The sequence below is a fragment of the Pterocles gutturalis genome, unplaced genomic scaffold, assembly GCF_000699245.1.
Source record: "Pterocles gutturalis isolate BGI_N339 unplaced genomic scaffold, ASM69924v1 scaffold7154, whole genome shotgun sequence".
Classification (NCBI taxonomy): domain Eukaryota; kingdom Metazoa; phylum Chordata; class Aves; order Pterocliformes; family Pteroclidae; genus Pterocles; species Pterocles gutturalis.
Window position 1 is genome coordinate 86,593 of NW_010128145.1, and position 22,119 is coordinate 108,711.

At 36.7% G+C, this 22,119-nt stretch overlaps 1 protein-coding gene across 1 annotated transcript in view; it reads left to right on the forward strand.

Annotated features, from left to right (window-relative positions):
• Positions 1–19,997, forward strand: part of KCNH8 (potassium voltage-gated channel, subfamily H (eag-related), member 8) — a gene marked incomplete at its 5' end in the record, with an annotated part of 99,147 nt that extends 79,150 nt beyond the window's left edge. The window contains 4 exons of the mRNA XM_010079506.1: positions 881–1,236; positions 5,056–5,162; positions 6,195–6,271; positions 19,287–19,997. Coding sequence (XP_010077808.1) covers positions 881–1,236; positions 5,056–5,162; positions 6,195–6,271; positions 19,287–19,997 — 1,251 coding nt within the window. The remainder of the gene's footprint in view (positions 1–880; positions 1,237–5,055; positions 5,163–6,194; positions 6,272–19,286) is intronic.
• Between the last annotated feature and the right edge of the window lie 2,122 nt (positions 19,998–22,119).

Here is a 22,119-nt window from a genome sequence, read left to right on the forward strand (position 1 = left end):
ATTGAACTATTTTTGAGTTATGGCCTGATCTTGACATGAGCTCCATGTTGGCATATCTCAGGACACATCACTAGTTATTTTGTTACCATGAAACAATAACAAACACAATACATTTCTCTCTAACACTGTGCTTTAATTAGTACAAAAAGTACAGAACCAAGTCTATGTTACCTCTAAATTGCCTTAGTTCCAACATCAGGCATTCAAATTGCATTAAAAACAACAACAACAACAACAACAACAACCAGATGTAGCTCTGCTTTTCCATGACTCAGTGCAGAAATTGACAGCGTCACACCACTGGTGCATTAATGGGACTTCATAGAAACTGAAAAATCTACCTACTACCTCAGCAGTGCTTTCAGTTACAACAGCTAAGAAGGATACAGAGGACATCTGGGCTTGAGCTGAACTGGTGGAAATGCTATTTATACATTATGAATTGTTCCACATGAAAATGTGGACTTACATGAATTGCTAGCCTCAGTTCTTTCCCTTGGTCCACCAGAAGTCTGACAATGCACCATTCAAAAGAAATAATGCCTCAGTAAAGCAAGATTAATCTACACAAGTGTACATATGGCACGTGGCTTGTAAGAACCAGTCATGTAATGTTTCTTAGTAACAAAACATATTGCAGTGAGTTCACTGGCTACGTCGCTAGTGACCTTTTTTAATTTGTTTGTATTTGTCTCACGTACACACATATAGCCATAGTTGAGGAGGGAAGCTATGGAAGAGTTCCAAAAGAGCTATCACGAATAAACAATGAAAGCTGTGCTAGATTTGGGTTTGTTCCAGGGTGAACACCAGAAGAAATTGTGTTTCTGGAACACCAGGCTCTGAATTTCATGCTAGTACATGTTATCTGCTATTTTAGACAGAGCTCAAGGGAAATGGAAATATAAAGAAGAGACTCTCTTCAATTGTGGAAGATGAAGATGAGGATGAGGAGGGAGAAGAAGAGAGTGGCACCCTTTCACCAATCCATACAAGAAGCACAAATTCCTCTCAGCAGAAGAAGGCTGGAAGCAATAAAAGCCATCTAGGGAGAAACTTGAAGCAGTTGGCCTCAGGAACGGTGCCCTTTCATTCACCCATCCGCGCTTGCAGTTCAAACCCCTCAAGAACCAAACACGAAACAGAGCTCCATTACTACTCCAGAAGGAAGGAAAAAAACCTTAAGTTACACCTTTCAGCACTAACCACCAGTGGTCCACCTGACCTGAGTCCAAGGTAATAGTTATGAATGGTTATTTCTTCTCTATCATCATGTAACTCCTCCTAAAAATATCATGATTGTAACACGATAAAATATTTATTTTTCTTTAATAGTTGATACTTTTGTTCATCCCACAGAGAAGGAAAAGTCCTCTTATTTAGGAGCTATTACACACTATGCAGAATGTTATGACTTTAGAACATCACTGCAAAATAAAGTACTTCTACCAGTAAAAAGGGAAAGTATTTAGCAGTTATGAAAATCACTATTTGAATAGTCTGGCTTTATGGTATCATTTTGTCCATCTATAATAATACACATTCCCACAATAGCACTGTGGAACATTCTGAATCCATCAGAGAGACAGCAATTTAGAAAGCAAGTAATGATGATAGAGCATAGCTGTGCAAATACAAAAATTACTAGAGTGGAGGGCTATAATGGAAAACTATTGCCTAGCAAATTTAGAAAATATTTAGAGTTTTTTCACGTTAGAGAAAGGAAACCTGACAATGCAAGTCATGTAGAAAGAAAATTTGGAGTTGAGAAAATCTGTTTTGCTGTGACTTTTGACATAAACAAGAGTCATATAATAGTTTATTGTGGTATTATTAGTGAATCATTTTCTTATTTCTAAATTACTGCAACATAATAATTTACTGTTAACCAAGAGTTTTGGGAACAGTTCTTCACAGAAATCACAGTCACTTTTTCACATATGAGGAGCTGCAGCAGTTGATCTTCCAGTTCAAATTTTGGTTTCTATAATTTGAAGTATTTTAGATGTTCAAGAACTTCCTTTACTCACTAGAGGCAGAGTGGTTGTTTCAGCAACTTGCCATTGCAAACATGAAATAGCCATAGCTTGAGCAATATTTGTTTAGCTATGTCAAGACACCTGTCCCTAAGGATGCAATAATAAAAACGACATGGAAGATTACATAGAAATCTTTCCCACTCATAATTTATTTGATCAGTACTGGTTCATTTCAAACAGGATCAAGATACAAACTGATTTTAGTTTTGTCAATACAAGGGAAAATAATGTGTGGAGAACCAGCTTCCACACTAGCAAAACTGAAATGCATAGTGGTTATTTTCACATTTTTTTCATAAATCTCATATGGATTTTGTTCAGGTCATCTATGAGTAAAGGTCATTATCATGTGCATAACAAGTGGTAATTCAGGGAAAAGCTGCCTTTCATATTTTCTGCTGAAATGTGATCTTGCTTATTATTTTTCTAAACATATGCAGCCAGACATTGGCACCCAGGGCTGCAAGAGCAAACATAAAAAATGTATTGTTACATATACTATTATTTCCAATTTCCATTCTTAATTTTATAACTGCAGAATAATCCTGTTAATAGGCTGGAAAATTGGCCCAAGATTTATGTGTTTTTCAGACTTCATTTTCCAGCCAAAACATTTTAATATTATTTTCCAAAATAGGTTTATGTTATCAGAATATTTAAACTGACAAGTTAAAACCACTTTGAAAAGACCTTTAAATGTTTCTTAGTAAGTATTAAAGAGAAAATAAGACCTTAATTAAGATTGTTGCTTTTGTTTGCTGTTGGACAGCAGTGTATGGGGAAGGCAATACTCTGGCTGAAATGAAGGTGTATAACCACACTTCATCAAGAGAATACACTTTGTCTGCTTAAGAAACTTCCACAGTGGATGTTCCCTAGATTAAGACAACCAGAACTCTTCACTAGTCCTTCAGGTTCTTTCCTTGTACACCACAGTGAAGGCAATAAAGCACAGAGACTGGGTAAAATATTTAAATAGTTCTTGGTGTAAGGAACAGAAGTCAGCATCCTAACTTCTAGGTTACAGTCATAGCCTTCCCCATCACTTTTTGGGTACTGCCTATAAAGTAGAAGAGTATCAAAAGGAAGAAAGTGTAAGTGATAACAAAGGCAGTCCTGGGAGGAGGCATTTATCCATTTGAATGTCCTCACACCTACACAGACGAGTGCAGTCTAGCCCTGCTCAGTTGGAGAAAATTCAGGGTTGTACAATAGCTAATTCAGAAAGGGGTGAGACTTACCAATTACTTTTGTCCCCTCATGTTTTCAGCTCACTAGATTATGTTACTTCACAACCAGTTTCTTGTATATGAATAAGCATCTTGCCCATTACGTATTCCCCTGACATAGAAGCCTGTCTTTTGGCTCTCCAGAACTAACTATTTTTGCTAATATGGTTTCATTTTATTTTCAGTCTTTAAACACTTTGAAGAATGTAACATCTATAAATTCCAAATCACATCTGAGTCAGTGTTCCCCTGTGTGCTTTAAAGGCAGTTAAACTGTTAGCCTTTTATATAATTAGAAATCTCTGCAAAAGGGATATTAGTGTTTAAAATTTGCTTTTTGAAGCAGTGAGTCCAGATGACATTAAATAAGTTTTATAGCAAATTTCAAACAAAGTAATAATTCAGGTTTTCAGCTGCAAATAACAGTATAGGGTAGAGCAGCTCAAGCACTACATTGAATCTCATCTCCTCTCAGAGGTTGATTAAGATTAGAGTGAAGTTTAGCAAAGTCCAGCTGACATCATGAACAGTCAGACATGACACAGAACCTTAAACCCATATAAAGAGACAAGGAGGTCAAGAATATATGATGTGTGCACGGATCTCTAAATTGCATCACAAATATCTCTGTGTTGTTTGTTCTTCCTTTCTCCAAACATTTCTAGTCAAGAGGTTTGCTTAAGAATATCCTTACGAGATGGAAAGTCTGATTTCCATCATCACAAAGTTATCACCATTGACTGAGAGGGCAAGAGCTGTCTGCTTTAGTCCTTCCAGATTAGTATTTAAGTCATCTGACTACTGTAAGACAAATTCTCAATCTTGCGCCTCGACAAAACAGGAAACTGATGCTCCACGTCTGTCATTTGGCAGTTTTCTGAGTCACTTACATTGACTCAAAAAACAGTCTCATTATAGCACAATTTATTATAAATGAAAACAAAAAATATTCATACTTATATATATATTTTAATAATGTGTATTGATTCCTCTGATACCAGTTTTCTATTCTCTGTATGCAGCACTTGATTATTGTATATAATGCTGCTTTTTTTTTTCTTTAGCTTTCTTGACATTGCAAATTGGAGGATAACTGCAATGCATGAGTAGAAATAACTGACAAAAATGCTTTTTCTAGTAGTTAGATCCAATACCAATACTAAAGTGACTGGGACATTTGCATTAGTAAATGGCTGGTCTACACATCTTCCTATACCCAGTTTGCAAACAAGAGTGCTCTGTCTGAGCTAGTTAGTTTTAACTGAATTTGATAGTAGGTATTTGCATGACAACAACAATTTTGACTGTGGTTTACAGAGATGTTTTCATAAGTTCAAGCTTAGGCTCTACCTACGTAAGCCTAATATAAGAGCTTCACTGTTTATGTGCAGGGAGATTTAAACTTCATAAGAGCATAGTGAAGCACCTTTAGTTTGTATTCAAGAAAGAATGGCAATAGATTACTTTAGAGATGGAAAGCAAACTGTATTCAATAAAGGTTTTGTTGCAACCCAGAATATACTGCAGAAGTCGTGAACATTTTGAAACTACAGTTAATTATGTTTGGCCTCACAGTCTTTCCTCTAACAGTAAGTTTAATCATTAGTGACTCACAAGACATTACAGCAACATAATAGTTTTTACTTTTCTCTAAACTTAATGTTGTACAGAATTTACCATTGCTTTAAAATGTGCCCTTTAGGAGCAATTTTGACAACATAATTATGAATGTGATGTTTATGAAACTGTTTATGAAACTGCTCCATCACTCCGACTTTTCTCAACAGAATTGTTGATGGGACTGAAGATGGAAACTGTAATGAGGAAAGCCAAACCTTTGACTTCAGCTCTGATCAGCTCAAGCAGGAATCCAGGTTATCTCCTACAATTGGAGGTGAGTTTTGCCTGGGAAAATCAGGCTTTTTGTTTCCCTTTGTTTCTTTGATTCTCGGAAGTGGCATAAATTGACTTAACATATATCCAGACTTTCAGCATCATTTCAGTACCACAATGGCTACTGTAGAAAAATACAACAGGCTCCTGAAGGCCACTTGTTGTTTTCCTGCTAACAGACAGTCACGATAAAACAGCTTGCAAAGAGTACTGTATTTTTGTGCATTATATTTTATCAGCAGTATTGTAGGATCAGCGAGAAGCCTTGTGCTCCCAAATCTTTAGACATGGAAGGTACTAAATACAAGGACAAAATTGAACATAAAAGCATTCTAATACCAAAAAAAAAAAAAAACCAAAAAAAAAAAACACCAAAAAAACCTATAAATAGCCATATGCAAACTTGGCTCTCAATTTTTGTTAAAGATATTTACAGAGGTGGAGGAGTATGGAATTACCTAGATTTTTAGAAGAGGGAAAACTTAGAACAGCAAGAGGTTTAAGGGAGCCTTAAAAGCCTACACTCTGAAAAGGTTGGTAAAATAGCAGCACAGAGGAATGCAGCCTGTCAACAAAGAAAAAAAAGAAAGAGAGAGACAGAGCGGGAGACCAGTGGGCTAATGCTGAAGTGACACATCTAGTGCTGCTCAGACTCTTACAGTCCTCACACAGTTATGCACCTTTTGCATGGAGCCTATCACGACACTTTTTGTTCCTCTTGAAGCCAAATGGAAAAATAGTAATAGAAGTTTAATTGTATCTATGATTTATAAAAACAGTTGACATGTCACACAGTCGGCACCAGGGTTGTAATTTTCAGTCCTTTCAGGTCCAGATTGAAGAGAGCAAGATGAACTTTCTTCATCACATCTTTCTTACACATTATACACTGAACATTAAATACAGGATTTTATTTACATTTGGTCGAAGTGCAAACTAGGTTTAAATGTAAAGCAAGATAAGTGCAAGAATGGCATTGGTGTTTCAAAGTTATTATATTTCTCTCATTTACATGCATTTGAATTATTTTCAGAGGCCGAAATTGGTGCTGCTGTGCTTGTTATCAAAGCAGAAGAGACCAAACAGCAGATCAACAGGCTTAATAATGAGGTAACAGGCTTTTGTGGGGGTCAGAGGGTATTAACAATGATTCAAGAAATGCTGGAGAAAACTCAGAAAACTTGGGAATATGATAAACATATGATACATGAGCTTGCGAAACTGGATAGGGTTCCAAAATTTAGGAGAGTTTTGGGCTTTTAGCTTTCTACCAGATTAATTTCCTATATTAAAGCTATACAAAAGTTTGTGTCATGCTGGAGCTAAAAACAAAGTGAGATTAGCATAGTTAGTGTATCTAATTGTCTTCAAATTTCTTCTCTTCTGTGTGTGCTTCTATTTCTCTCTTTCCTCTCGTTATTTCCCAAAGCCTTTCTTCCATCTTTTCTTGATTTGGACAATGCTATGTTATGATTTTGGACAACCTCCTTGAAAAATTGCATATCCCGTAATGTTCAAATTCACATCAAACATTTCAACTCACTTTACCTGTGTTTATTTAGAATTAAAAAGTTCATCCATTCTCGATCAAGGAATATGACCTGAGGAACGCAGGGCCAATACCATTCAGTGGCGCTTTCTGTTCAGCCCTTCTAATAACTTCAAACCTGTAATCAGCTATCAATCCAACACTAAAGGGAGATGTTTTCTGGTTAAACTGTTTCATATATCCAGCCACTGCAGAACTTCAGCTAACAAGATGAAAGCATCAGACTTTAAATTCACAGTTACATTGTAAGACTAAAATCTGTTCCCAGCATACTCCATCTTTCAGTATGAAGAAATTAGAGACAATTTCTTATGATTCCACATGAGGAAACATTTAAATAAGTCCCTTCCAATCTCTAACATTCTGTGATTCTGTGATTCTGCGAAGTCCAGCTATACAGCTTCACTTCTTTTTTTCCTGATTTCTTTAGTTACCAGAAATGTCAAGTTTTATTTTATTTTTCCTTCTATATTGAGTTCACTTAATCTAGTTACTTTTATTTCCATATATTAAGTATTGGGCCTGTAAATCTCTTTCATCCTGGGTCAGGTTAACTTGGTTAGATAACTTAAATGTCCTAAGCTAAGAGTGCATGCATGTTTGGTTAGTCACTATGAATGTATCACTTCATTTGTATGTCAAACTGCAGAGTTCAGACAAATGTCTCATGACCCATTGACTACTGTTTTTTGTAAGGTTTGGTCAAAGAACATCTTCAAGATGTTCTTTGACAACACTGTTACAAAAGAAAATTATATTTCCTAGGTAATGTTTTTGAAACAAACAAGTCATATTGATTAATCCATTCTGACTTTGAAGAGGACAGGTGTTCTTAAAATATGAAGATGTATTACATTGTTATCCACAAAATGTAATTGGAAAATACACCATGGTGGCAGATGTGCTAAGGCAGGCATCTTGTGTATTAACCAAACATTTCAACTTCAATAGTTCTGGGCTTGTCATTGTTTTTCTAGTGAAAAGTAATAAATAAATCTTGGTGTGGGGTAGCATGTTAAACAAAAGAAACAAAAAACCACGATGAAGGTCATCTCCCTCGATGCACAGTCTTCATTTTTCCCTACTAACACTATCTGAACAAAATGTTATGCAAATTCCCTGCTTACACTTGCATTAAAAAGGAAATATAATCACATGCAGTAAAACACTAAAGTTTCCACATGGAAAAACAGTATTCAAAATCCAGAAACAAACATTCAAAATCCAGAAACAAACATTTCACTGTTCTGAATATGGTTCACTCTTTAATTTTAAAATTGAGGAGGGGCGATCAGTTCATTTTTTCACAAAGTGTGCTACCTGTGAGACTTCACTTAAAATGAGAGGTGCTTACCTCCCAAGACTTCTCCAATCTCTCCTGTGATAGAGGCAGATTTGAACCGCTAATTCTTGATTAAACAAATCAACCATTAGCTTGTCAGACAAAAAGAAGTCAGCAGCAGCAAGTCTTTCTCTTCTTTCCACAGCAGTGTGACAGAAGTGGGTTCATCTGTAGTCTCTGTCTGTTGATCAAGTATTAGGAGTCCTGTAAGTAAGAGGAAAAGAATTTCTGGAGATTTAAAAAGAACACTAATTTCTGGAGTCTTGCTAGCTTGGCTTGTGAGACAGAACTTGTTTTCATACTGTGTAACGTGAGCCTGCACCAACACGAAGTGCTAAGTACTAAGACGGGAAGCTAAACAAGGTTTTGGTAGGTTTAGGCAACTTTTGGAAATATGTGAATTGATTTACATCTAGCCTGGTTAGTGATAAAACAACATTAATAATAAAGCAATCAGAAGATACAAATAACACAACAATGTTGATAAAAGTCTAAAAATAGTTGTACTTACTGTTTAGTCACAGCAGGGAAAATTACCTTTCTCTGATTACAGAACTTCATAAATCTTACAGAAGATTATAGCACTACATGAGGCTACATGAATGATTATAGAAACCTTACTCTCTGAAAAACACACCAGACTTAGTCTAGGAACCTAAGGGAACGTTTATTCAACTTTGCAGTATCTCTAAGACTGATTTACTACATGCCATATAGAGTACATTACATAGAGTACACCTACACAAGTATAGACATGTTTAAGACAAAGCTTGCTGTCGGTGCCTTGGAAGGCCTATTCTCTGCTTTCCAAACTCGTATCTTGTTTTTTGTTTAAGAAGTGCACACATTAGAACTCTCAATTCAATGTGACAATGCTTGGGCATACAATATGGACAAATATTGGACTAGGACCTTAAAAAAAAAAAAAAAAAAAGGAGCAATTCTAAACTGGTGTAGGTTTAGAATTCATATGCAACATTCTGGGCTCAAATCCCTGACAGATGGATATCCTCCAAGTCCTCCCGTGGACCAAAATTCACATAATAAAAACTGCATGACTATAAGGCTACTTAATTGCATAGTCTACCTGTATTCAAATATGTCCCATCTGGAGTTTCTGAACTGACAGTACTGACTTGGTACTTACCCAAATGAGCCTAGCAGTAGCCTTGCTGGAATACACTATCTGTTCCTTGGGTCTTTCATCATTAACATTAAGTACTGAACAACACTTGTAGACCCAGTGCTTTCATCATTCCATTACTCAATGATGACCGTTAAAGGAAGATTATAACTGATGCTGCAGCAGACTGTTAGCAGTAGTTAAAATACCAGTAGAGTTAGAAATTAACTTCTTTATTAAGACATGCAGCCTCCTTCTGAAAAAGAAATTATGAGAAAACAGGTCACAAGCAGCCAACAGCAGCAAACACTATCATTAATACATTTTCCAGTGGAGATCAGAAGTCAATCAACAAATGCAAAAATAACTGCTTTCATGAAAGGCAATTGTATTAAAACAGTTCACTAGTTAGTTTAGAAACATTTCAGCTGTTCATTGGGGGAACAAAGACATGCATCTTCCCATTCAGACATTCAATATTCTGTTGTTAGCAAAGCAAAGCAAAAAACAGTTACCCTAGATACAAATCTAGAAAACAAGCTATACCCAGCTTAGGCATCCAGCAGCGCTCTTGGTAGTATTTTAGGTGTATGACATTCACTACATAATCCAAAGGAAAGTTCACTTACATAACAGAAGACAGTATCTTGATTTCACTTCTCAAAGTTTGTTACATATTAACATTAGGACTAACAGATCCACAGACTTCCTCAAGAAGGATAAGCTCCCAAGTCAGCACTAGCACTTTATTACAATGGCAATGTGAAAGAAACTCAGACATGCCTCAGATTCCTATTGCACAGCTCCGTGGTTTGGCTACTCAGACGGTTACCCAGCTTCTTCATTCCCACCCCTAATCTAAGTTCTCATTTTGAGCCTGAATGAGATCCAAGCTGATAAAAGGGAATTTCCCTCCGGTTTAGTATTGCAAAGTGGAGGGGGGTAGGACAACTTAATCTCCTGCCTTATGTGCCCATTGCATTCAGCTTAAAAAAGTCATTGAATAAAAAAGGCATAAATTCCATTATAGTTCAGTATGTTCAGTACGTGGCAGGCAAGAAAGTTAAGGTTCAGGTTCTTGTTCCTGTAAAAATGCAATTATTTAAGCAATAATTTCAAGATTAAGTGACTATCAAACAGCATGGCACATTTTCTGAGATGGGGAAATGTTGATTGAAAGGTGTGCTACAAATTAGGCAAAACAATAATTTAGGAATAGGTCTTCCTCCTTACAAGTATGCATCCTTCCGTTGCAGAGATCTGTAAACCCAACCTGGTCTTTCCAATGCATTTGTCCACAAAGACTGATGAGATGAATCACAGAATCATAGAATGACAGAGTCATAGAGTCATAGAATCATAAAATGATTTGTGTTGGAAGGTACCTTAGAGATCATCTAGTTCCAAACCCCTTGTCATGGGCAGGGACAGCTCCCACTAGACCAGGTTGCTCAAAGCCTCATCCAGCCTGGCCTTGAACACCTCCAGGGATGGGGCATCCACAGCTTCCCTGGGCAACCTGTTCCAGTCCTCACCACCCTCACAGTAAATAATTTCTTCCTAATATCTGGTCTAAATGTGACCTTTTACAATTTAAATCCATTACTCCTCATCCTCTCACTGCATGCCCTTGTAAAAAGTCCCTCCCCATCTCTCCTGTAGGCCCCCTTCAGGTACTGGAAGGCCGCTATAAGGTCCCCCTGGAGCCTTCTCTTCTCCAGGCTGAACAACCCAAACTCTCTCATCCTGTCCTCATAGGGGAAGTGTTCCAGCCCTCTGATCATCTTCGTGGCCCTCTTCTGGACCTGCTCCAACAACACAATGTCCTTCTTGCGCTGGGGGGCCCAGAGCTGGATGCACTACTCCAGGTGGGGTTTCACAAGAGCAGAGGGGCAGAATCACCTCCCTCGACCTGCTGGCAACGCTTCTCTTGATGCAGACCAGGATCTGGTTGGTCTTCTGCGATGCAAGTGCACACTGCTGGCCCCTGTTCAGTTTTTCATCTACTGACACCCCCAAATCCTTCTTCTCAGGGCTGCTCTCAATATGTTCTCCGCTCCACCTGTATTTGTATTGCCTTGACCCATGTGCAGAACCTTGCACTTGGCCTTGTTAAATTTCATGAGGTTGGCATGGGCCCACCTCTCAAGCCTGTCCAGGTCCCTCTGGATGGCGTCCCTTCCTTCTAGCACATCCACTGCACCACACAGCTTGGTGTCATCCACAAACTTGCTGAGGGTGCACTCGATACCAATGCCCATGTCACTGACAAAAATGTTAAATATCACCGGTCCCAGTACTGATCCCTGAGGAACGCCACTCACCACTGGTCTCCATTCAGACATTGAGCCGTTGACTGCAACTCTCTGAGTGAGACCATCCAGCCAATTCCTTATCCAGCGGGTGGTCCATCCATCAAATCCATATTTTTCCAGTTTGGCTACCAGGATGTCATGCGGGCCAGATGAGCATATCTAAACATTCAGCATTTTTCAGAAGCATCATTTACCTGGTGTAATCATAAACAGCTACTAAGGAGCCCAGAAGTAAAAACAGAAAATCTCTAAGCAGATTTTCTGAGATATACAGATGGCCATAAGTCTAGATCAAAGCACCTGCCTATCACTGTCCCATTGTCTGTATCCTAAAAGGCTTTTATCTCTTTATCATTTGAATGCAACTGTATGGAAATACTTCTATTTTCATTCAACGTGCATAACCAAGATCAGAATTATTTAAAACATAGACCAGTTAAAAATAAGAAAATACACAAATTTTAGTCATAATTTTTCTCCTGTAATTTGCAGAGTGCACATGTACATGTTCCCCACTCGAATGCACAGGTACACAACTTCATGCTCAGATATACAGGACAGCGTGTGCAGTGCATGCAGACAAACTCTGATTTCTCTGTGATGTCCCCTGTTTTTCCCATGTGCAACTCAGCTCCACTGCAGCTTCCTTCAGCTTCAGAATTTGGGGGTTTATTTCATACTTTACCACATCCGTAGACGCCACAATTACAGTATTAAAACCGTATAATGAGCAGAGTACTCACATTTCTCCCATTCGACTGAAAAACAAATGAACATGAGGAAATGTGAATAGGATCAGGTTTTGTATTAGAAAATTGCCTTCTATTTAGTTGCATGTTGGAGCATTTAGTGGAAATTCAGCTATTTTTAATTTTAGGTTTTTTAGATGTAAGTGCTTAAAATAATCTAAGTATTTGGCACTTAGAACAGAGAAAATGCATTCACAGGGATATCTCACTTTCATCTAACAAAAAGGACAATCCTAAATAAACATGTTTATTTTCCAAATCACCTAAAGAAATTTTATAAAAAAAATATTTTAAAACCTATTTCACAGCCAGCTTCCAAAAATCAATCTCATTCTCCTTTGAGGACAGGAAAAAAAGCATTATCTTTTTTTAAGAAAAGCATGTTCCTTAATACTAAAAATATATGCACATGACGGAAACAGTCATTTTATAATCAATGCCACCAAAGAAATTTGTTAAAGCAAAGTTGATCAGGCCTTCCGTTTTACATAAGGGATGCACTGTTGAAGTTCAATTTGCAGCTTGAGAACTAACATAAAGAACATGTTCTTTGTAACAAGATCATAACTATATCATCATATGAGAGAAATTATTTTGTGGCAAGGCTATCCCAATAATTCACTTAGGAAAACATTGTTCAGTCAAGAAAAATGTGGCAAAAAGTGAACTAATGACATTTATTGATGATGAAAACTCATTACAACTAATCTATCCATTTTGGATTTTAGCTATGTAAATTTATCATAAAAGTCAAGGTATAAAACCTAGTATTATTTGTGTTAAGAAATAAAAGCTTTCTAAACCATAAACACCAAGTAAACCCATTTTTCTCTATGAAGATTTTTTAAAATATTTTTTCCTTCTAGCATTGACATTCATATTTCCAAAGAACTCCTAGCTTGTTGTTTTGTGTCTCTCTGCTCTTGTACTTTGATGACTGTAGAGTAGTCTTTCCAGTCAATTTTTTCTTTCCTTTAATGTTAGCTTAATAGCTATTGGCAGATGATGGTAACAAAAATGGCTGATGCTTTAAAGGTTAGGTTAATTTATTTTTTAAGCAGGACGTACATCATATACATGGCATAGGTCCTATACGCTGTGATGTCTCTCTTGCACTCTTCCTTGATGGAAAGGCTCCGGAGACAAATTAATCAAGAGAGGAAGACATGCAGTGTAAAAATCACCTGGGCACCAAAAGCTGACTTCAGATTTGAATAAAAAATATTACTGCCATAACAGATGATGATTATCTCTAACAGGCATTTCAAAACCTTCCTGTACTGAAAAGATCTATTTTCCCCACATCTAAATGTAAATTCCTGTTGGTATGCAAGTTGACTGCTTTTTCTCTTATGCCTAGAAGATACAAGAAAAATCTGACTGCTGTTCTCTTTCTAAAACCATTTTACACTAGAAACATACTGTTCCATAAAATGTCAAGAAACCAAATTCCTTCTGTCTTTTTTTGCCCATTACATTTTCTAAAACTCTTCACTGGTAGCATTTTCTTCTGGATTGTCTTTTAAGTCACTGACAAAGTACATGGTTTCAAGCTGCACCAGCCTAAGTAATTCCTAGTGAAGAGTACTCCTTTCCCGTGTCCAATTTAAAAAAAAAAAAATGCTGTTGACAAATCCCTGGAGCATGAGTAACGCCTGCAAAGTGTGATTCAGCAAAACTCCACAGACATTTTTCTATAATACTCTGCATAGGCACAGTATTATACTTATATTCATGCCTCTGACATTTTCTTTTTCAGATGTAATGTTTAACATTTATCTTTGTTGGATTTCATATTACTGATATTTAAAAGCGAACATGAATTCCATTTAGTCATTAAAAATAAACATTAAATAAAAACAGATCAGAATAGGCTGCTAAAAAGAATGGCTTGAAATGTCCATAGATGACAGCAAACCATTGATCATAAACTATTCTAATCATGTATTAATCTAGCTCATGGTGATTACATCTTGGTCATATTTTCTTAGTTGGTTTAGAAGAATGTCATGAGGACAGTAACGTCTGAGCAGTCTTCTGACAAGATATATACTACAGTTTCTTCTTATCTATTAAAACAGCTTTTCAGAGGATGACATTGTTTTGCCATGGTTTATTCTTGAGAAATGTATGTTGCCTGTACTCAAAAATTTAACTATTTCTTCAGGTTCTTATATAAATTGTTTGCTTAATATTTTTGCCCAATATCATATATACAACCTCAAGGTTTCTTTCAGCAGTACACATTAACACATTCTCTTCTCCCAGCCACCTGGGGTTTCCATGATCCTCCATTTGTTCTCTGTCAGCAGCTAGTCAGTCCATGATACTTTCTGAAGTACTTGAAGCAGCAATTTCCAAACCTAGTTTTGTTATTGCCACCATCACACTGACACTGTCCTGATTATATGCCAGCCTGATGGCAGCATAACAAAGAGCCACAAATTGTTATTAGAACTGCAGTTTGGGAATAATTTTTCTAGGCTGAATTTCATGAGAGCCCTGTTGACTTGAATACACTTAAATAATCTAGTCCTTTACAGTTTTTGTTCTGTCCTTACTTGTTTAATAGCAATAATTTTTGTGTCCTCATTTAACCAGAGAAACCTGGAACTACCCAAGAGCTGGCTAGCAAGTCAGCAGAGAACCCAGCAAATTTTATTCTACTCTTACACGACAAAACCAATTTCATAACCTTCCAGATTTCTGGATTTATTTCACTGAAACTGAACCATCATATCACTGCACAAATCCTGTCTATTTAATCTGAACTCAATTTAGATGTACTGGATTTTTTTTTTCTTCTGCAACTAGCATTATTCATAAAGTGCCATTAAATCAGAAATGTCTGTCACCATAATACTAATGGCCATAGAGATGCTGATGATCAGTGAAAAGTCTGTCTCAGCTCAGTTCTAATTTCATTCATTCAGCAACACACTTACTGGGAAACAGAATATCAGCAGCTATTTAATCTGAGCCTTGAAAGACAACTCATTCTGGCTGAAAGTCTCCTTGACTTTATGAAGAACCAGAGTAGAAGAAGCAATGAAACACCAAGCAAGGGAATAGATAAGCTGCCACACGCAGTGCAAGCCAGGCAGCTTCTCTGCATTATCAAAATGCAACTTCCATCTCTCAAGAAGTAAATCTTCTTCTTCACTACTTTGGCTGTTCAGAAAGAGTCATAGTAGGAAGATGTCTGGGTGAAGTTTGAATTGTAAAAGGGATTCAACCACAGAGAGAGAAAAATATCAATGCATTAGGTTTGTAAACAGAAGAAAAAGGCTTATTCCAGATTTATTGAGGAACAGTGATGAGAGACAGACATTCCAGTAGAAAAATTAACACTAAAAAAATTCAAATGCTGGAATGGAAAAACAAAGAAACCTGTTTAGCCAATACCATTTAAACAAAGCAATAATCACCATCATCATTTTACATTGTATAGAGCTTTTCATCACTTTTATGGAAAGGTTTAAATACAATCACCTCCATTCTTATTTAACAACATGGAACAAAGTATTTAAACTGTAAAACAGTTTAATACTGTCAATAAAGAAGCATACTCTTTCTGCTGAAACTGTAGAAGTCATTTGAAAATGCAAAATACAACTGAAATTTATATTGGTCAAGACATTAGAATATGTTATTATTAAAGTCCATATGTTAAGAAAAAACGTTGGTTTTTTAACCTCTGCTTTGAAAGATACTCTTTCTTTATAACAGAGTCTGATAAAAAGCCACCAGTGCATTGCTTTTTACTAACCTGAGAAGCATCTTTTGTTAATTCAGGCTAAATCTGCATAAATACCAGTTTTTATATCAGGAAAAATTGCAGTATCTTTTTCAAGTCCTAGAAACTGTTAAGGCAGCATTTCATGTATATTTGGGATCTCACAGATCATTTTAAAGTAGTCTGCCTGGCACAGCCGGAACCATTTGTACAACTAGTTATATTGCCTAGCAATAATGACTGAACTCCTGAAAAGAATGCCAGCATGCAAGGAATTAGACCTTTCACTCAGAAGGAAACTATAGTGCTTTTGGTTTCTGTTCCATAGACTTAAAATTTCTTTTGCTTTTAATCTCTCTTCTTTTACACTTTCTGGAGCACTGTGAAATTGTTAACTTTATTGATAAAATGGTTCCCTGTTACACTAGCTTATTTGCAACTGTTCAAGAATCTCTGCAGAGTGTAAGAATGATAGCATAAAGAGTAGATTATTGATAGTAACAGCAATAGGATACTACGTAAAAGTATATAAATATAATAATATAGAGATAGTAATTAATAGTAGCACAGGTAATGGAGGCTTAATCAGTGAGATTTACAGTTTATAAAATCCAGAAAAGGTTTAAATGATCCAGAAAATTACATATTTGCTTTGCCTATGTGTCAAGCAGTATTGGTCCAAATAGATCACACTAAATGGCAGTCAATTTCTAATGAACTTTGGCATAAAAACTTTGGATCTTTAGCTATCATACTTCTGGAAACCATTAAAGTATACATCAAAGGCTGGTTTGTCAGGTCAGTTCCTACAACTGTGCAAGAGCAAGCTTATGAGAAGACAGCACTTCATAAGAGCTGGTTGATATATCAAAAATAGTACTGGATACTAGAGCAAGTTGTAATTAACAGAAATTCAGGACTGCCACAAGTACTGATGCTGGGATTGATTTTTGCTGTATTGTCTCAGTGAATTGGCAAAAGAAACATGTTAAAGAATAATTAAACTTTTAAAAAGCCTTTAAGTAATAAGAAATGGAAGAGAAAAACATGGACCAAACCAAATAAGAAATTTTAAAGCTGCAGACATTTTCATACAGCATTCATAGTCTGGGTAAGGTGCATGCTCATAAGGTAGTATCAATCTCCCTATCTGCCCAACTGCAGAAAGCCCTGTAAAATGGATGCAACTTGGGAAATCAGGCAGAGAAAACAAAGCTGCTTTATCTGCTAGGGTCAGTGATGACCCTAAAAAAAAGAACTGATGACTATTGAATCTAGGTAGCCATGAGTTTGGTTGTCCTTCTTCCCCCTTTCTTCCCGAATAATCTTTTGGAGGTTTTCAATGCCATCTCCCAGTTCCCAATGGAGCACAGAAGTTCTTGCATGGTCAGTTTGTCCAGAAATTTCACAGTGTGCTTCATTACAGTCTGGCAGTATCACGAACCTTCTCTGGTTGTTCTGACACCACAGGAAGCCTGTTCACAAATCACTTTCCTAACTATTTTAATCCATCACTTATCTGAAGTTTAACTGAGATGTGAGGCATTCAAAGCTTAATCTTAGCTGGCAGAAGAAGATCTCATGGTTATTTTCTATCATGGCTTAGTTAAGTAATAAGGCAGAAAGAAAGGCGGAGAGAGAGACAAATATCCTGTAATGTGACACTCAAGATCCTCCTCCCTTTAAGCATTTTTCTTCCAGGGGTAGTGTGATCATTACAAAATTATTAAACAATACTATGGGTTTGAACTCCTAGCTCAGAGAGAAATGAATAGATGTACAGAAGCTGTATTGGAGCTTCCTACTTTCCTTCTAACTTGGAATTTCTTTACAATTATTGTGCCTGTAGTAACGTAGTCAAACTCAGCCTGAAGTGTCTTTTCAGCACATTTCTTTGGACCTATCCTGTCAGAAATATTAAAATTGTATTTCTATTCTTGATCCTATGAAAATTAATCTGTGTAGGGCACCTAATCAATGGTGTCTTTACTTCAGAGAAAAGAAAGGCCCCCTGAATTAACCTTTTTTCTTTTTGACAGGTGGTTTATCCTTCTGAAGATAAATGTTCAGTCGTGCCCTTTTTTCAACAGAGTATTTTCACTAGCATCAGTATGAAGAACTCTCTTTTAACAGTAATGACAGTGGTTTAACCTAAAATAGATTGATTAGCTACCATGAAGACAAAGTTCATTTCTACCTTTTGATAGGTTCATTTCCCTTTATTAAAAATAATTGACTGATTTTAACTTCCTACAAACTTTTCCTTAAGAAGGAAAAAGGAAAGACAAACACATTTGAAATGGTGTGTCACTTTAGTGTTTGAGTTGAGCTCTTCATATCCTAAAATACGCTTATAATGTCCTAATGAATGCCCCAATTAATGTTCATATATCAATATACTTCAAAACACAAATTCAGAACCTGTCAATCTGATCTCCACCCAAACCAGCATTTTTTGGGAGATTAAAAACTTCATTTAACTCACGGAATTAGTTGGATACTATCAGTGGTTTCAACACAAAAAAAAAAAAAAAAAAAAAAGTCTGAGAAAATAGGATTCTTTCTTTTTCACACACACCAGAGTATTCTGTGCTATGGATTACTATCTCTCTCAGTGTTACACGCAATGCCTGTCAAGCATAAACATAACTACATGAAAGCAAACTAAACTGTTTCACAGGCTTTTATAATGTTTAAATGTTTAGAAGTAGCAAGTATTTTTTTAGAATTTCCAGGGGTTTTTTTGTGTGTATAGCAGTAGTCCACCAGATTTTCAGGTAACTACTACTTGCATCTGACAACTTTGGGTATAGGTTTCTTTTAGTTTGCTATGAAGACCGCAGTATACTTCACATGTGTATTTCTGAACATGATTTCACAAGAATTCATTTTTATATCATTCCTTAGTATAAAAGTGGTAAATAAAAAACTTCTGTGCATTAAAATATTTAACGATTGATCAAGAAGATATTGATGTCATATTGCAACAGGAAATTATCTCAGTTCTGACCCTAAAGTCATTCTTTATATACATTTAAAATAAGGTGAATTATGCCATTGGTGTTTCCATCATAGATGTTTTTATTGAGTTGCTTTAATCATTTCAGTATGCCACAGGAAATGTAACATGTACTGGGGTAAGCTAGATGGAGAGACTATTTCCCACCCATATGTTAGTATATTTCTTTAAAGTAAAGGCACTGTGCCACCAGTCAAAGCTGACGTTGTTAGAAGGAAAAAAGGTATGAATGTGTGCATTTCAGCCATGACTATATAAATAAATACTGTGATATTTTGCCCTTCCATAACAGGTGACAACTTTAACTCAAGAAGTCTCACAATTAAGTAAGGATATGAAGAATGTGATGCACCTTATGGAGAACCTGCTCACATCCCAGAAGCCTCCAGGGCTCTGTGCTCTGCATGGCATATCTCGAAGTCCTACCCTGGAAAGTCTGCAGTCTCGAATGGCTTGGACTATGCATCAACCTTGCATGCACATGCAAGCTGGGAACTTTACTTGCACCAAAGCACAACTTTGCCATGGCAACACGTTACGTGACATTTGGAATACAGATCTGTCCTCTGTAGGCAGCAGTCCCCAAAGAACTGAACCCAACCTTCAAAATTTTATGGACAGTGAATGTTATTACACACCGGCACTTCACAATTCCCCCTCCCAGTATCAGGTAACTCAGAAAGACAATCTGCAATTTTTAAGATGCACCTCTCCCCATTCAGATGCTACCTTGACTCCTCTTCAGTCTATTTCAGCAACTCTTTCTTCTTCAGTATGCTCTTCATCAGAGGCATCGTTACACCTTGTGCTCCCCAGCAGATCTGAGGAAGGTAGCTTTAGCCAAGGAGCAATCAGCTCACTAAGCCTTGAGAACCTGCCGGGATCGTGGGACCTGGAAGGAACAGCTGGAGTAGTTTCTGCACAGACCCCAGATTTCCCAGTAGACATTGTGACAAGCACAAGGGATGTTAAAGACAAAGACTACCAAGCCATAGATGTATAACGAGAAACAGTGAAGAGGTACTCGAAGCACGTCCCACAGCTGCCAGTTTTAAATTTGGAGAGTATTGCACGACTGCTTTATTTGACCTTTCCTCTGGCAATCATGGACACTTGCAATCATGAAAATTTTGATTTATAGAAAGTAATAAAAGGTATTGCCAGTTCATACTATAGGAAAAGGAAAATTTCTAGATTCTAGAAGCATGTTGAAAAGCATTTTGTATACATATACAACTTAATGGTCTGTTTGGCAGACTTTTGTGATAGTCCAAAGACCCTGAGGGTCAGAGCAGCTGGAAGTCTAGGACAAAAGAACTGTCATGGGTGGCTTTTGTTCACTGAAGCAAAGGTTTTCCCTGAGTGTCTGGCTGTTGTTCCCAAACAATATCTATGGCACTGTTTGCTTCAGGTGATCATGGGTCCTGCTGGTCTGTTTGTCAGTTCTGTGAAGGTAAAGGGACAATTATCGCTGCATGTCATGTAGACAATCAACCAAATAGAGCTGGTAGAGAGTGGTTAGTTGTTGCACGTTATTTGTCATGTAAATGAAACCTCTTAATTTATCTAAAAATACTATTTTTATACACTTGGTATGAAACATACTTAAAAATTATTTAAAATATTTATAAGGAGAATAAGACTTTGCTTTCATTTTGGTAAAGGCTTGCAGTTTTAACAAGAAATGCACTACCACCATGTATTACATCAAATACTATTTATTGTTAAGTTATTATGTACTTTAAAAATGGATTCCCTTTTATGTGCATGCAATTTGCAATGAATGTATTCATGTTGGTGGAATACAAATAAATTAAGGTATTATTTTATTTTAAAAAAATAAAACAGCTGAAATGTTGTATCCTATATTAAGTCAGCTATCACTATTTAAAATGTGAATTGCTATACTGGTAACATTAAGTATCTTTGGTTTGTGTCTTAGTATTGCAGTATTATTAGTAAAAGACTAAGTCAACATTTTACTATGAATCCCTCTTCTGGGATTCTATACCTGGACAAAAAAAAATTAAGAGAGCTCAAAACCGTTGAGTAAATTGAGGAATATTAAAGGAGAAAATTACAATGCTTTAATCATAGACAAAGAAAAACTTTAAAATAGTTATTTATTTGATGATTTTACTCACGTACTTAAAATCTAGCTTTGACCTTTAGCCAAAAAGAAAAGAGACTATAAATTTGCAAAATTTTTAATCTAGAATGTGACTTAATGCCCAAAGAAAATTTGAATTTTTTTTTCAGTATTTAATATATTAGGAACTTATATTGCTACAACGCTGTCAGAGCTACTGCTTTGCAATGCAATTTTGATTTATATATTTAAAGATGCACAGTATGCATCATATTTGCATGCTGTTTAGCAAGCTTTCTAAAAAAGCATGTTGACAACCCAAAATAAGTGTCCTAAAATTAAGAAGTAATTAAGTTACATTTAATAATGAATGCAAACCAGTGAGTGTTATCAAATTAAAATTTTTACAGGGCATTGTTTTATGTTTAACTTCCTTGAAGTTTTCAGAAAACAAAACTTTTAAAGATTTATTGTTAACATTTCGATGTGCATGGGAACACAAATCCCAACTGATACTCTGTGCCCAACTTACATACTCTCACATTCTTTTTCCCACTGGTACAAATTAAGGACAAAATATCATCTCTCATTTTGAGCTGCCTGAATTTTGCCAGTGTGTCTACACTTCAGCGCGTTTACATATAGGGTTTCTTGCTTCCCTTCTATTCCAGTTTTTATTTAGCTTCAGGTTAAATAGAGAAGTGCTGACTGAATAAAGTATATCCCAGAAATTCAAAAAATTAATAACAAATACTAGCAATGCAGTACTCCTGCAAACAATCCTGGCTGCCCCTTAGCAATCTACCATCGTTCCCTCTGCTGCAGTGCAGGGCAGGAGGACGGGGTTAGCGGAGGCTGCCAGCCCCCCACGCCCCAGGGCAGGTGCACGCTGGCAGAGACCCACTTGCCAGAAGTCAGGAGCTGTGTAATGTGGGGCAGCAGAGGTGAGGTCCCGGCAGAGCAGCCAGAAGCTTGGCGATGTGTCACCACCTTACCTCAGCAGCTGGACAGCACACTGTGCAGCTGTGCCACTCTC